Genomic DNA, 16,360 nt, shown 5'->3' on the forward strand with positions numbered 1-16,360 from the left:
AAAGGAAAATTAGCCCAAGCATGTTGCCCATATCCTACAATTATTGATTACAGAAATGACAGGTATAGTCTTAATTCCGTATTATTAGTGTATTTGTAGTATATTAGTTGGATGGTATTGGTTTAGTATTAGTTTTGCATAGGGCTCGGCAGTAATTCAATATAATTATTGTCTTTCAATGGTATTGTATCAGGATGAAATTCAAATATTGCCATATCATGATATACAATTTTGTTGTCTAAATGAGAATCTATGACCTAAATTTCTCAAAAATGGGGTCTATCTATATCTATATTTTTGGGAGTACTACTGAAAACATAGTTTTGGTTTGATATTATACTTGAAATTACCAATTACACTTGAAATTATCAAACGGTTCGAAGGAATAATCCTCAGATGGATTCATATTTTTGCATTTGTAAGCAAATATTGTGATATACAGTGGTGCTTGAAAGTTTGTGAAGCCTTTAGCATTTTCTATATTTCTGCATAAATATGACCTAAAACTTCATCAGATTTTCACACAAGTCCTAAAAGTAGATAAAGAGAACCCAATTAAACAAATGAGACAAAAATATCATACTTGGTCATTTATTTATTGAAGAAAATGATCCAATATTACATATCTGTGAGTGGCAAAAGTATGTGAACCTTTGTTTTCAATATCTGGTGTGGACCCCCCACCCCCTTGTGCAGCAATAACTGCCACTAAACATTTCTGGTAACTGTTGATCAGCCCTGCATATCGGCTTGGAGGAATTTTAGCCCATTCCTCCGTACAGAACAGCTTCAACTCTGGGATGTTGGTGGGTTTCCTCACATGAACTGCTCGCTTTGGGTTTTTCCACAAAATTTCAGTTGGATTAAGGTCAGGACTTTGACTTGGCCATTCCAAAACATTAACTTTATTCTTCTTTAACCATTCTTTGGTAGAACGACTTGTGTGCTTAGGGTCGTTGTCTTGCTGCATGACCCATGTTCTCTTGAGATTCGGTTCACGGACAGATGTCCTGACATTTACCTTAAGAATTCGCTGGTATAATTCAGAATTCATTGTTCCATCAATGATGGTAAGCCATCCTGGCCCAGATACAGCAAAACAGGCCTAAACCATGATACTACCGCCACCATGTTTCACAGATGGGGTAAGGTTCTTATGTTGGAATGCAGTGTTTTCCTTTCTCCAAACATAACACTTCTCATTTAAACCAAAATTCTATTTTGATCTCATCCGTCCACAAAACATTTTTCCAATAGCCTTCTGGCTTGTCCATGTGATCTTTAGCAAACTGCAGATGGGCAGCGATGTTCTTTTTGGAGAGCAGAGGCTTTCTCCTTGCAACCCTGCCAAGCACACCATTGTTGTTCAGTGTTCTCCTGATGGTGGACTATTGAACATTAACATTAGCCAACGTGAGAGAGGCCTTTAGTTGCTTAGAAGTTACCCTGGGTTCCTTTGTGACCTGGCTGACTATTACACACCTTGCTCTTGGAGTGATCTTTGATGGTCGACCACTCCTGGGGAGGGTAACAATGGTCTTGAATTTCCTCCATTTTTACACAATCTGTCTGACTGTGGATTGGTGAAGTCCAAACTCTTTAGAGATGGTTTTGTAACCTTTTCCAGCCTCATGAGCATCAACAACGCTTTTCTGAGGTCCTCAGAAATCTCCTTTGTTCTTGCCACGATACACTTCCACAAACATGTTGTGAAGATCAGACTTTGATAGATCCCTGTTCTTTAAATAAAACAGGGCGCCCACTCACACCTGATTGTCATCCCATTGATTGAAAACACCTGACTCTAATTCACCTTCAAATTAACTGCTAATCATATACTTTTGCCACTCACAGATATGTAATATTGGATCATTTTCCTCAATAAATAAATGACCGAGGATCATATTTTTGTCTCATTTGTTTAACTGGGTTCTCTTTATGTACTTTTAGGACTTGTGTGAAAATCTGACGATGTTTTAGGTCATATTTATGCAGAAATATAGAATATTCTACTGGGTTCACAAACTTTCAAGCACTACTGTATATTGATAGTGTGTATCCCTGTTTATTTCAACTTATATGACTGACCGGAGGGTGTTCTGTAATTGTTGGGGCATCACATTGCTCAGCCTCCTTGGGAAAGTCTACTCTAGGGTGCTGAAAAGGGGGCTCCGACCTATTGTTGAACCTCGGATCCAGGAAGAACAATGCAGATTCCATCCTAGCCGTGGAACAATGGACCAACTTTTTACCCTTGCGGAATTGCTGGGGAGGCATGGGAGTTGGATCAGCCAATCAACATGTGTTTTGTGGACTTGGAGAAAGCTTTAGACCATGTACCCCAGGGCACTCTGTGGGGGGTCCTGCCAGAGTATGGGGTACCGGGGCAGTTGCTACAAGACATCCGGTCCTTGTATAACCAAACTGAGAGCTGTGTCCGCATTCTTGGCACAGAGTCAAACATGTTTTCAGTGGGTGTTCTCCGCCAAGGTTGTCCCTTGTCTCCGATTCTGTTTGTGATATTCATGGACAGGATCTCAAGGCGCAGCCAAGGTGAGGAGTGTGACTGTTTTGAGAACCTCAGGATTGCATCTATGCTCTTTGCAGATGATGTGGTTTTGTTGGCGTCATCAGAACACGACCTCCAGCGCACACTTGGGCGGTTTGAAGTTGAGTGTGAAATGGCTGCGATGAGAGTCAGCACCTCCAAGTCTGAGGTCATGGTTCTCTACCGGAAAATGGTGGATTGCTCCCTCCGGGTTGGGGATGAGTTGTTGCCTCAAATGAAGGAGTTCAGGTATCGCGGGGTCTTGTTGACGAGTGAGGGTAGGATGGAGCAGGAGATTGACAGGCGGCTTGGTGCAGCATCAGCAGTAATGCGGACGTTGTACCAGACCATTGTGATAGAGGAGGGAGCTGAGCCAGAAGGCAAAGCTCTCAATTTACCTGTCAGTCTTTGTTCCAACCCTCACCTATGGTCATGAGCTTTGGCTAGTAACTGAAAGGGTGAGTTCGCAGATACAAGCGGCTGAAATGAGTTTCCTCCATAGGGTGTCTGGGCTCAGCCTTAGACATAGGGTGAGGAGCTTGGACATCCAGAAGGAGCTCAGAGTAGAGCTGCTGCTCCTTCACATCAAAAGGAGCCAGTTGAGGTGGTTTGGGCATCTGATTAGGATGCCTCCTGGGTGCCTTCCTTTGGAGGTTTTCCGGGCACGTCCAACTGGGAGGAGACTCTGGGGTAGACCCAGAACTCACTGGAGGGACTACATGTCTAATCTGGCCTGGGAACGCCTTGGGATCTCCCAGGAGGAGCTGGGGGGCATTGTTGGGGAGAGGGACATCTGGAATGTCCTACTTAGCTTGCTGCCACCGCGACCCGACCCCGGAGAAGTGGCTGATGATGAATGAATACATGATTGAATGACTGACATTTCTCAAATGTTCAGGCAGCATTCATTTTAAAGCTGCTTTCTTCAGAGAGAGAGCAGTATGTCAGTGTTTCTGTCACATAGAAAGAAAGGTCTTACTTGGTCTTAACTGCCTTGTATTTATTGTTTTCAACAGTCAGCCATCCAGGCGGCCAGCGTGGCGGGCATGGAGCTGAAGAACATCGTGGAGTTCTACCGGCAGTGGAAAGAAATTGGCTGAGAGATCCGGGGGTGCGAAGGTCGGCACGGCGGAAAGCTGATCGATCACTCACACTCGCTCCCTCTCTCTCTCTCCCACTCTTTTGCTCTGTGTGTATCTGCGTCTCCACGGCAAAATCAACTCAAAAGAAAAGGAAGGAATGAAGGAAAAGAGTTAAAGGCTAAAAAGAGGGCTTGAAAAGTGACAAGAGTGGAGGAAAAACGAGGCAAAGAGTTATGGGCGAAACAGGGCTCTAAGAAACTGCAGACCTCCCACCTCTCAACCCCACACTTACACATCAAGAACGACCCCTAGAGGTTGGGGCGGGCAGATGGTGGAGGGGGACATTGAGCAACTTTTGAAGTGCCCCTGGTTCACACCCTAACCAGGCATATACTGTATATGTTAGCAAACAAGCGTACGCGTCGAGAGAAACAGCACGCACACACAAACTCTCACACACACACACACACACACACACACACACATACATACACACACACAACTCATTCATGCTCGGATAAATCCATATAGATATTTAGAGCAGTGTTTGGGATTCCGATCTCCTTCTCCTTCCTCCTCCTCCTCCTCCTCCCCTTGGTCTGAGTTTAAGAACAGGGCACAAGATGGCAAGACTCCGGCAGGGGTGTGTATGAAAAACCTTTTTTTTTGAAGAAAAAAAAGAGAGAGAAAAGACATCCAGTGGTCTCGTGACACTTAGGCTAGCCAAGCTTTCCCACCTCAGAGCTGAGCCAGTGTCTGGGAGCCGGTAGGTTTCTAGAAGGGGTTGAGGACAAAGGGACGTCCACTTCCCCTGAATGGGTTTCTTTCCTATGTGGCTAATTTTTTTCCCCCCCTCTATTTGCGGTGTACTTTTGTGACCAGTGACTAATGTATTGTGTTCTCTTTGTATGAGGAAAACTAGAAAGAAACAAAATGGCGGGTGGTGCCCTGTGTCTGCTTATAATTTGGATTTTATTTTTCTACCCAAATGATGTAAGTTACTTTATTTTGCTTTTTGTAAAACTATCGCCGACTGAAATACACAAGAATGTTTATGAGAAGGAAGAGGGATTGTTGTCGTGTATTGTTCACTAAAATAGTCCTTCCATTCTCAGAAAGTAAGGAAAAAAAATTATCTTGATTTTAACTCGTCAAGGTGTCATTTGGAGGCGGTGATTCGTATCCGGAGAAAGGGGTCAGACAACATACCCGGGGGGTGGTGAGGTGGTTTGGGTTTGGACCCCTGAAAACTCCAGAATTACATCCCATCTCCCATCACCATTTCCATAGTGACTGTCCCATCATGCACAGTGCAGAGAAATACAAGATATATGTGTGTGGCCACGCATTGAACAATAAAAAAAATAAAATAATTGAAGATGTTTCTTTATTACGGCGGTACGGTGTAGGTTGGTGGAATAGCATATGTGGCTGTAAAAATATATTGTCATTTTACCTCTAGAAGTTTAATATTTTTTCCCCTTTCAAAAGGGCTGAGCTCTATGTCCAGACTTTTCTTTTATTGGGTCCAAAATGGTGGTTTAAACTCCTGTCTTCAGAAAGGGCTGCTGGTAAGCTTAATTCAAGAAAGACTTAAACACTTTAATTTTTTTAGGCCTACCTTACTCATAGACGTTCTCAAACCAAGATCGTTAAAATGATTTGTGACATTGCCCAGCTAATTTGTAATTCCCTATTATTCACATCACTATCATTGATTGGGCATTTAAAGCATTTGTCTCTATTTAGTGCTTTGCTGTCTGCAGGTTGACATGAATTGATCTGCTATGAGCAGACTCTTTAAAGTCAATGTGGACTTAAAAGAAAGTGCCAAATGAGAAAATGTACATGTAAAAATGTATTGATCGCAAGAATTTAAATCCTGTCGGTAGTTTAGCTGACCTACATCAGTGCTTTACCCTCGGCCCTTGTACAAAACCTTTCCAGCTGAATGTGGCTCCTCTCAAACTAGGTCTCTGTGTGCTCTTTGTTTCTCTGTTGCCTCTTGTGGCCCTCTCTGTGCTTTGGGCCCCATGCCCACCACTGACTCAGCACAGAGAAGAACCAATCCTCTGTCAGCGCCAGCCGGGCCATCCCGACACAAGACTTTGGACTCAACGCTGGCCCACTTTCAGTGGGGTCCGGCCTGGGAAACCCGGACCCTGGTCCTCTTTGGTGGACTGTGGGGACTTCTGTGTGGACGGCGGAGGAGGCCGACAGAGGATGGAAGCCAATAAAGCTGTGTATTCCTCCTATATGATTTTCTAATCTTCTGTTAATGGGGATGTCCATGAGAGGGTCACTGCTAGCTGTGGGGAAGTGTCCTACCTGCTTTGACTTTATGCGTAAGTAACCTCTGACTAGTCTGACTTTTGTGTAGATGGAACAGAGAAAGGGAACACAGATACAGTTATACTTTTTTTGGGGGGGGGTGCATTGTTCCAGCAGCCTGGCACAAATCAAAAGCACAGTGAAAAAGTACAGTATAAAACAAAAAACAATTGAATAGCAAAGAAATATAGAGAATATAAAATGAAGCTGTGAAAAATATATACAAAAAAAATAACTGCATGTGGGGAAAAAAGGAAGAATAAAGTGAAAGGTAGTAGATACAGTAAGGCTGTATGGAAGATAAAGGTCAGTAGTATGGGATCATTGCAACATGTTGCCCCAAAATACTGCAACTGTTGATGTGTTGCCAAATGATAATGGTGCAGCTGCATAAGATATATAACACTGATTTTCACTCATGATTTAGTTAAAAAAAACCCAGTTGGATGTATTTCTTATCTGAGTGGAATATCATGGGCTTTCAAATATGCAACATTTCCCTGAATGGCTGAATTTCGTCAGTTTGCCTGTTATGTTAATGATGGGAGAGCTCCCTTGTCTCCTGATGAAAAACAACAAAGTTTCTTTTCTTTTCCACATCCAATGAATGCAGACAGTCAGGCCTGAGGGAGGGATTTCCACTTAGTCTGTTTATGAGTTCGGAGCTGCGATTCGCTGAAGGGGGGAAGAACCGTCAGTCTGCAGGGGGAACTGGCCCAACGCCAGACGAGTACGGCGCTCCACCGCGGATCTGACACGGAAATGGTGTTTTTCTAATTGATTTATTGCACATCACGTCTGCAGTTGTCTCTTCATTTCCAGATGCAAATGAGCCCGTCGACATCTAGCTGAAAGGTTTGGCTCCACTCCGCCCCCCCCCCCCACACACACACACACTATTAACCAATAGGTCACCGAAAGCCTTTCTAAGAATTTTTTCCCGTTTCTTTTCATCCTCCTCCGCCCCCTTTTCTACTCATCATCCCTCCTTTCCTTCGGCAAAACGTGCCAGCTGGATGTTTTTGCACGTTTGGCACACATGAACGACTAAATGACGACATTTAACAGAGACACTGTTTTTGTCACACGTGGACACAGGCTACATTCAGTATATGTTGAATGGACAGTTATGTAACCTCCGTCACATAACTGGCTCTCCGGTGTTGGTATCCACGTCTAGGACGTGTGTTGTGGACGACATGTTCGAGAGAGAGAAACTTAATGAAGACAACCCGTCCACACTGTGTGGGCTGGGGAAACGCGTGGGGTTGCGATGTTGCGTTGTGAGTCCAGACACGCGTCGCTCCGCTGGTGCGCAAGAAGCGCGAGCTGTAACCGTAGCCGTGTCCGGCGTGGCGAGGGAAGCGCTGCGTGCCGCGTCCAGACTCAACAAGGTCTCCGTTGTCGCTGGTCAAACGCGGCTTGGATGGTGTGTGCACATACATGCGTCCTTCGTTACTGTTGGTGAAACAAGAGGTGTTGCGCGCGCACTCACACACATGGCTCTTGTTATTGTGGATGGAGTAGTCCACGTGAGCGCAGAGGAGTTTCCTACTGGTTCCTCCAGAGATTCCGGGACGCATACTCGCAGAAAGCCCACGAGAGCGGAGAGGAGCACGCGCATAAAACCAAAATACAAAGCTAGACCAGACAGGAGGTTTTCCGAGCGAGCACTGGCGGTTTCGTCCTTTTTGTTTTCCATATTCAGGAGGGAGGAGATTCTTCATCTTCCTTCGCATGTCGGACACCAGCGGTAAGTTGACACGGGCGGGGGCGACAGGAAGACGCCGAGCGCGTCAGAACCGGACCGGCTGGTTCTAAATTGCTGGTTGACTCGACAGACTTATCGCTGGTGTGTTGAAATGATGCTGTCATCGTCTGCTCTTTAGCGCCTGTTTTTTTTTCTGTTGGATAATTTCGAGTCCTATACGGCGGACAAGCAGAAAGAGGACACAGGGACGAGTCCAATCAAGTCATCATGAGAACGACTTCCACGTGACGGTAGTTTTTGCTTTCTATCAGGTGGTCGGATTGTCCCGTGTCGACGCAGAAGTGGAGCAGCTGCATGACTTCAACACACGCCTGTTTTCCCCTCAGTTTTCCATGATAGTTTAGGAACCGTCCTTTTTATTATTTTATTTATTTATCCATTTATTTATTGTTATCTCGACACACTTGCATTTTGCATCTTCTGGATATGCCGCATTTTTTCCCAGGAGGAACTGTGCGTAAGTTCTGCTTTTGTGTCTTGTTCCCGTGTTCTTGTATCCAGAATTGTTTGGTATGATATTTCCTGTCGTTCATACAGAACCGAGTAAGAGCCAGCATGTTTGTGCGGGGGGCAAGAGAGGTTTTAAAGGAGGGGTTGTCTTAGTGTTTAAAATGTTGACTCAAGAATGCTGGTGTAGGAAGGAGAAGAACGGGCAGAGGTGTGTGTGTGTGTGTGTGTGTGTGTGTGTGTGTGTGTGTGTAGACGGACCTATATGAGGGATGAAGAAACCACATTTTTTTGTTAAGCTTGATTTATCCTTCCGCGTCGCATCCACCCAGAGCCTACGCCTTAGTCGAGCCCCGCCCAAGTTGAGCGTTACACTAATTGAATGCGACGCGAGGCAGCATAAGCGACAAAACACGTTGATTTTGCTTTATTTAATATTTTTCTCCCCAACTGCATCTGGCCAATTACCCCGCTCTTTCTTTTTCTTTCTTTCTTTTTTTGAGCCGTACCGGTCGCTGCTCCACCCCTCTCTGCCGATCCGGGCGGCACTCCGACCGACCAGAGGAGGCGCTAGTGCAGCGACCAGGACGGATACCCACATCCGACTACCTGCCCGCAGACACGGCCAATTGTGTCAGTAGGGACGCCCGACCAAGCCGGAGGTAAACACGGGGATTCGACCCAGCGATCCCGTGTTGGTAGGCAACGGAATAGACCACTCCGCTACCTGGACGTCCTGCTTTAGTTTCTACTGGAATATCCCAACTGTCCGCGAGCGACGCAGCGCTGCCTAGGGCGACGCCTTGCGCCATTTTGAGCTGAACTTTTGTCGGAAGTCCAGTTTCTATTCACTTCCTGTCGGTCGTGTTTTAAAAGGTGGTTCCTGGACTCTACACGTCTCCGGTCTGATCTCGAGCGCACGGCTGATGGGTACGTGGTTTGTTTACACGACGGTTTCGGTGTGGACAGAGAGCGTCCGATGCGACGCGGTAGTCGCGACACTAGCGTCCAGCTAGGACAGGGTTTTAGGGTTAAACTAGTTCAGAGAATTGGATTTAAATCTGAACTGGTTTCAGTCCTCCTTGGATTAGACGTATTCATCCATTTACACAACACGCGTCACATTCAGGGTTCATCAATACTGACTCTTAACTTTTCCCTTAGTTAAAGTCAGCGCGTGGCTGTCAGGGCCTTCTATGCCCGCCCTGTCAGAATCACAGTCATGGGCGTCCGGGTAGCGTAGTGGTCTATTCCGTTGCCTACCATCACGGGTTAAGCGGTGCGAATCCCCGTGTTACCTCCGGCTTGATCGGGCGTCCCTACTGACACAATTGGCCGTGTCTGCGGGTAGGAAGCCGGATGTGGGTATGTGTCTTGGTCGCTGCACTAGCGCCTCCTCTGGTCGGTCGGGGCGCCTGTTCATGAGGGAGGGGGAACTGGGGGGAATAGCATGATCCTCCCACACGCTACGTCTCCCTGGTGAAACTCCTCACTGTCAGGTGAAAAGAAGCGGCTGGCGACTCCACATGTATCGGAGGAGTGATGTGGTAGTCTGCACCTCTCCCCGGATCGGTAGAGGGGTTGGAGCAGCAACCGGGACGGCTCGGAAGAGTGGGGTAATTGGCCAAGTACAATTGGGGAGAAAAAGGGGGGGAAATCCCCCCCGTCAAAGAAAATCATAATTTGGTTTTCATAGTTAAGTTGAAGTGTGTCTGAATGACTTGTTCTCTGCGGAGGCTGAGCAGGGATTCCTCGCGTCATCGAAACGCGTCGCGGCTCCGTGGACCAGCATTGGTGGTATTGCTCGCCTTTTCTTGATGCCCGAGGCTGCAAACCGAGTACAACTTGGAGTCGCCTTTTCATCGGCCAATCAAAACTTGCTATGTATTGACAGAACGCCCCAGGCTCTGTGACGTGTCGGTGCCAGCCCCGGTGTCTTATCAACTTTGAGCTTGGACCTTTGGCGGGTTGGGAGCAAACTAAGTGCGGTAGCCACCGCATTCACAGCTACTGACGATCTTGTTGCCGGTCTACTTAGTGCTTCTATTTTTTTACGAATCTGGTAGGACTGTCTGCATTATTTATTTATTTTTACACGTTCTCCCAAATGGACTAAATTACTGGAGGAATTTTGCGAGAGAAGGCTTCCACGAGTCTCTCAAGTGAGGTTGGTTTGCAATTTTTTTTATTGACTTGAAGGAGGTGCATTGATAACATTGTGGCTATACTTCATCCAATTTGTTGAAATTGTGCGAGTGACTGGTGAGCACTACAGCAACTGTGGAAACCTGTTTTTTATCTCGGTCAGTAGCCTGGAGGGGATTATGCGTTTGGTCGCGTGTGTGTCTGTCTGCAGCTAATCTCCCAAACTATTGGACCTATCGGCCTAAAACATTGTATGCACAGTTATGACTATGATCAAGAACCTGTCGTGGTTGCGGTGTAAAAAAACATTTGTTCTCGCTATCGCCGCTCCCTCTCTTCATTCACTCTCTAGCTCGCTCGACCAACGCTGCTCTGTCACTGCACGCATGCGCACAGTTGATTTAGCCCGGGCAGCGACAGTCAAGTCAATTGTATTTGTATAGCCCAATATTACAAATTTGCCTCAGTGGGCTTAACAGCAACACAACATCCTGTCCTTAGACCCTCTCATCGGATAAGGAACAACTCCCTAAAAAACCCTTTAACAGGGAGAAAAAATAGGAAGAAACCTCAGGGAGCGCAACAGAGGAGGGATCTCTCACCCAAGACGGACAGCGTGCAATGGATGTTTGTGTTTACACAATTTACAGAATACAACATTGAAAGATGATGACAGAAGTATAATGGACTGATAACATTCATGAAGAATATGATGAGGAGGATGCCAAGCAGTGTCCAGACGCCACCAGAACAGTCCAAGACCCAAGCCATGCGACCAGCATCATGTAAAATAAATAAATAAATATATATATATATATATATATATATATATATATATGTTTATAAGATGTATAAAAAGAAAATGTGATGAGGAGAATGCCAGGCAGCGCCCGAGTGGCGACCACCATCACCACCACAGAGACCTGGGAGGAGGACCAACTGCACGTGCACACAACAGAGACTCGCATGACACCATTCACACACAGAAAAAGAGAAAGGAGAAGACATCATTCAGAGAGAGAAAAGACATGTGAGAGAAGAGAACCATTTGCATTAGTCATAATCAATTAATTATAATCTATACGCTATAATCTCGTTGGCAGAACAGTGGTTGGTAAATTCATTGAGACAGAAACCAACCCGCCATCCAGTACAGGTTGTGAGGCACTAAACTTAAAGGCAACTAATTGTAGGCTAAGGCAAAAAGATGAGTTTTAAGTTTGGATTTAAAGACTCGACAGACTCTGATGGCAGCAGGCAGGTTATTCCACAAGAACGGAGCGCGATAGGAAAAGGCCCTGCCACCAGCTGACTTGTTTTTAACTTTGGGTACACACAGGAGCCCTGTATTTTGAGAGTGAAGAGCTCGAGATGGCATGCAAGGTTTAAGGAGATCAGACAGGTAAGATGGGGCAAGCCCATTTAGGATTTTATAAGTCAGCAGAAGAACCTTGTATTCTGATCTAACATGGATAGGAAGCCAATGAAGGGAGGCAAGAATTAGTGTAATATGGTCAAATTTCCTAGATTCAGTTAGGATTCTAGCAGCAGCATCCTGAACCATCTGAAGACTTTTAGTACTAGCATGTGGCAGACCTGAAATGGATGCAGAATCACGTCTGCATGAAACAAATGCATGTATTAGAGTCTCTGCGACAGCCATGGACAGAAAAGACCGGATTTTAGCTATGTTACGTAAGTGGGAAAAAAGGCCGTCTTGGTAATTTCTTTAATGTGTTTATCAAAAGAGGTTGGGATCGGACATTATGACAGTGCCCATTATGTTTTCACGTATGAGCGCTGAAAGTCAACGAGACGTCGATCGTATTTCTCAAATCGGGAAATAATTCTCTGCTGATGGCAGCACAGGAGAACTGGGGGAACCAGAAGTAATTCACTTTACTCACCTCGCCCCACCTATAGAAATACAGTTTCCAGAGTAGGATCCATCAGTCACCGCTGGAAACCATAGCTACAGCAGCTACAGCAGAACTTCCCATGGCTGAACTGTGTTTTCTTACCATTTTTATATTGCTTTAGAATGACTGAAAGTAATTCGCCTACATTCATTGTACAGTGCATCCGGAAAGTATTCACACCCCTTCACTTTCCCCACATTTTGTTATGTTACAGCCTTATTCTAAAATGGATTAAATTCCTTTTTTTCCTAATCAATCTACATACAATACCCCATAATGACAAAGCAAAAAAGGTTTTGCTGAAATTTTTGCGAATTTGTTAAAAATAAAAACTGAAATATTGCATGTACATAGTAAGTATTCACACCCTTTACTCAGTACTTGGTTGAGGCACCCTTGGCAGCGATTACAGCCTCAAGTCTTCTTGGGTATGAAGCTACAAGCTTGGCACACCTATATTTGGGGTATTTCTCTCATTCTTCTCTGCAGATCCTCTCGAACTCTGTAAGGTTAGATGGGGAGCGTCGCTGCACATCTATTTTCAGGTCTTTCCAGAGATATTCAATGGGGTTCAAGTCAGGGCTCTGGCTGGGCCACTCAAAGACATTCAGACTTGTCCCAAAGCCGTTTTTGTTGTCTTGGCTGTGTGCTTAGGGTCGTTGTCGTGTTGAAAGGTACACCTTCACCCCAGTCTGAGGTCCTGAGCGCTCTGGAGCAGGTTTTCATCAAGGATCTCTCTGTACTTTGCTCCATTTATCTTTCCCTCGATCCTGACTAGTCTCCTAGTCCCTGCCACTGAAAAACATCCCCACAGCATGAAGCTGCCACCACCATGCTTCACTGTAGGGATGGTTTTTTCAAGGTGATGAGAGGTGCCTGGTTTCCTCCAGACGTGACGTTTGGCATTCGGGCCAAAGAGTTCAATCTTGGTTTCATCAGACCAGAGAATCTTTTTTCTCATGGTCTGAGAGTCCTTTAGGTGCTTTCTGGCAAACTCCAAGCGGGCTGTCATGTGCCTTTTACTGAGCAGAGGCTTCTGTCTGGCCACTCTACCATAAAGGCCTGATTGGTGGAGTGCTGCAGAGATGGTTGTCCTTCTGGAAGGTTCTCCCATCTCCACAGAGGAATGCTAGAGTTCTGTCAGAGTGACCATCAGATTCTTGGTCACCTCCCTGACCAAGGCCCTTCTCCCCCAATTGCTCAGTTCGGCTGGGCGGCCAGCTCTAGGAAGAGTCCTGGTGGATCCAAACTTCTTCCATTTGCGAATAATGGAGACCACTGTGCTCTTCGGGACCTTCAAAGCTGTAGAATTTTTTTCGTACCCTTCCCCAGATCTGTGCCTCGATACAATCCTGTCTCGGAGGTCCACAGACAATTCCTTTGACTTCATGGCTTGGTTTCTGCTCTGACATGCACTGTTAACAGTGGGAACTTATATAGACAGGTGTGTGCCTTTCCAAATCATGTCCAATCCATTGAATTTACTACGGGTGGACTCCAATCAAGATGTAGAAATGGGATGAACCTGAGCTCAATTTTGAGTGTCATAGCAAAGGGTGTGAATACTTACCATGTACATGCAATATTTCAGTTTTTTATTTTTAATAGATTTGCAAAAATTTCTACAAAACCTTTTTCACTTTGTCATTATGGGGTATTGTGTGTAGATTGATGAGAAAAAAAAGGAATTTAATCCATTTTGGAATAAGGCTGTAACATAACAAAATGTGGGGAAAGTGAAGGGGTGTGAATACTTTCCGGATGCACTGTATATCATGAAAACCACACAATGGTTAAACACATCTGAAGTCTTTTAATAAGGGCCCGTTCTCTCCCGGTAGACACAAAAAGGGTTGTTTGATGGCAAATCTGAGCACCGGCGCATGCAGGGGAGATCCGCCCGGCAGAGATCTGCACTCTACTGAGTGCATGCTTCTAGTTGTTTTTGTGCCATGTGGTGTGCCTGTGCAATCTGGTTGCTTAGTGACATAAAGGAAGATCTGATGGTGACCCTGCAATAGAGTCAAGTCAATTTTATTGATTTTTATTTTATTGTATCTGCTGGTGTTCACAGTGGTGTGCGTTGTGGCTGGTGAAGATCAGCTGTCTTGTTGGTGTTGATCCAGTCATGCGTATTGTGCGTGATAGTGTATTTTGTATGTGGCTGTGTTGACTGTATCGGCACCCGTGTGTGTGTGTGTGTGGAGGGGGGGTGCAGTTCATTACGGAAGGCCCCGACTGAAACCCCACAGTATGCTACTGGTTAAAGGACCGTGTTGGTGAAATCTTGAATTGTCGCCATTACTTGAGATGGGGCCAATCTTTAACAAACCCCGTGAGCACAAGACTCTTGGACAAAATTAGCTTACCTCCATATCTAACTTAACCCTGCCATCCCTGTTAAAACATGTGGAAAAGCACTCGGTGAGACTTGAAGTTCCGCATTGATTTGACATTTGTTTAACACTAACTGTTGGTTTATGTCTTTAGCTGAAATCACTTTATTACTCTAAAGTAATTAAAAGTTACGCAATGATACAGCACAGAGGAGCACAGTTGTACCGAAATAAAAAACTTGTATTGATAAAAACGTTACATTCTCCTACAGAAAGAAAACATGCATTTGATATTGCATGTATTTTTCTTTTTTATCCTGTGTTGGGCAGACATAATTTTGGCTCTAATGTGTCAGGATATTAGCCCTCATCCATCTTTACACGTGGTGGGAGAGCGGATGATGAGCTCGCTGCAGCAACATCAGAACTGGTGCGTTTGGTTGACCAGGGAATGGCAGTACGACCAGAACCAGGTTTATTGTGTGGTTTTTAGTCACTTCTCGCAAGGTGTTCACTTAAACTATATCTCGTATCTCTGTATGTAGTTGGGGTATTGAACAGCAAGTGGCCAAGTGTTTGTGTTTTGGAAAATGGTCAAAATGTGTTTAGCTCTGGTGTTCTCTTTTTTTTCTTTTCTGAAATTCACAACAATCTTGGACCACGCAATGCATGTTATCTATTGCTCCGAGTCGCTGAAAGACGATTTGACTTCAGCGACACCACAGAGGATGTAACAGTAGAAAAAGCTCCAACTCTGATTTTGCCAGCAGCTGCTTGAAGCGCAGTAATGTAAAATGAATCTGGAGATTTACACCAAATCACTATTTATGACAGACATAAGACACTATGTGGGATATTATTTCATTTCTCATAAGTGTTTATACGGCTGGCAAAATCTATTTAGAATATAATGTAATCTCTTGAGTATAGTGGGTTTTTATTTGCAATGATGTGATGATGTCACGTGGTCTTTACGGTAGCCACTAGCTGCCACTGAGCCATGGCCTTCTGATGAGCTTCAAACCGTTTTTTTTCTTTCCAAAATTCACTTGGCAAGGTGTAACATATGTGGATCAAAAATGCCATGCTGTCGTGGCAGTTATTGAATTCCATGCTGATAGAAATGAGGAACGAGACAAAACTCTCTTACAGTATTGTCACATGATTTTAATATATGTTCATGAACGGACGCATCCAAGCCCAGGTGCCTGAATGTGCCCCGATCAATACAGTACAGTCTCTCTTATAGGACAGTTGTCTGTTCTTCCCCTCCTTATCTCATGTCTTCCAGCTCTCATCCACCAAGGCCATTTCTCCAATTTACAGTGTACAGACTTGCTACACTCAGTGTGTCTCCCATACAGTCAACAATCAACAATGGGCCCTTATTTGTGCACCTGGAGAAGACACTTTATAAGACTATCTTTGTTCTAGTACACATGGACTTCAAGCATCCATCTAAGCAATGCAAGGTCATGGTGAAAAATTAAAAGTAAGCAAACATCAAATATGAATTCCCTCACACATGCAAAATTAAACTACAATAACTGTCCATATATAAACCAGTGGTTAGAAATGGTAGCCGACACGTATGAAGAGGTGGATACAAAATAAGATAAGGGAGTACAGTACCAAGTCAAGTCAATTTTATTTGTACAGCCCAATATCTCAAGTATGAAAAAAGTTTTGACATTTTACATTGTGTGCAAACTTGGCATACTCATTATATGTGGAAAAGGAAAAGAATATGCATCTAATGTATTTACTCTTGGAACCCTCAA

The 16,360-nt window shown here is 44.8% G+C and overlaps 2 protein-coding genes across 2 annotated transcripts in view; both read left to right on the plus strand.

The window, feature by feature from the left end:
* Nucleotides 1-4,981, plus strand: part of smg5 (SMG5 nonsense mediated mRNA decay factor) — a 29,919-nt gene extending 24,938 nt beyond the window's left edge. Inside the window, exon 22 of the mRNA XM_056285969.1 lies at nucleotides 3,565-4,981. Coding sequence (XP_056141944.1) covers nucleotides 3,565-3,648 — 84 coding nt within the window. The 3' untranslated portion in view covers nucleotides 3,649-4,981. The remainder of the gene's footprint in view (nucleotides 1-3,564) is intronic.
* Nucleotides 4,982-8,080: 3,099 nt separating this feature from the next.
* The window catches only part of paqr6 (progestin and adipoQ receptor family member VI), a 59,993-nt gene continuing 51,713 nt past the window's right edge, over nucleotides 8,081-16,360 (plus strand). Inside the window, exon 1 of the mRNA XM_056285790.1 lies at nucleotides 8,081-8,189. Coding sequence (XP_056141765.1) covers nucleotides 8,159-8,189 — 31 coding nt within the window. The 5' untranslated portion in view covers nucleotides 8,081-8,158. The remainder of the gene's footprint in view (nucleotides 8,190-16,360) is intronic.

The sequence above is a fragment of the Lampris incognitus genome, chromosome 9, assembly GCF_029633865.1.
Source record: "Lampris incognitus isolate fLamInc1 chromosome 9, fLamInc1.hap2, whole genome shotgun sequence".
NCBI classification, from domain to species: domain Eukaryota; kingdom Metazoa; phylum Chordata; class Actinopteri; order Lampriformes; family Lampridae; genus Lampris; species Lampris incognitus.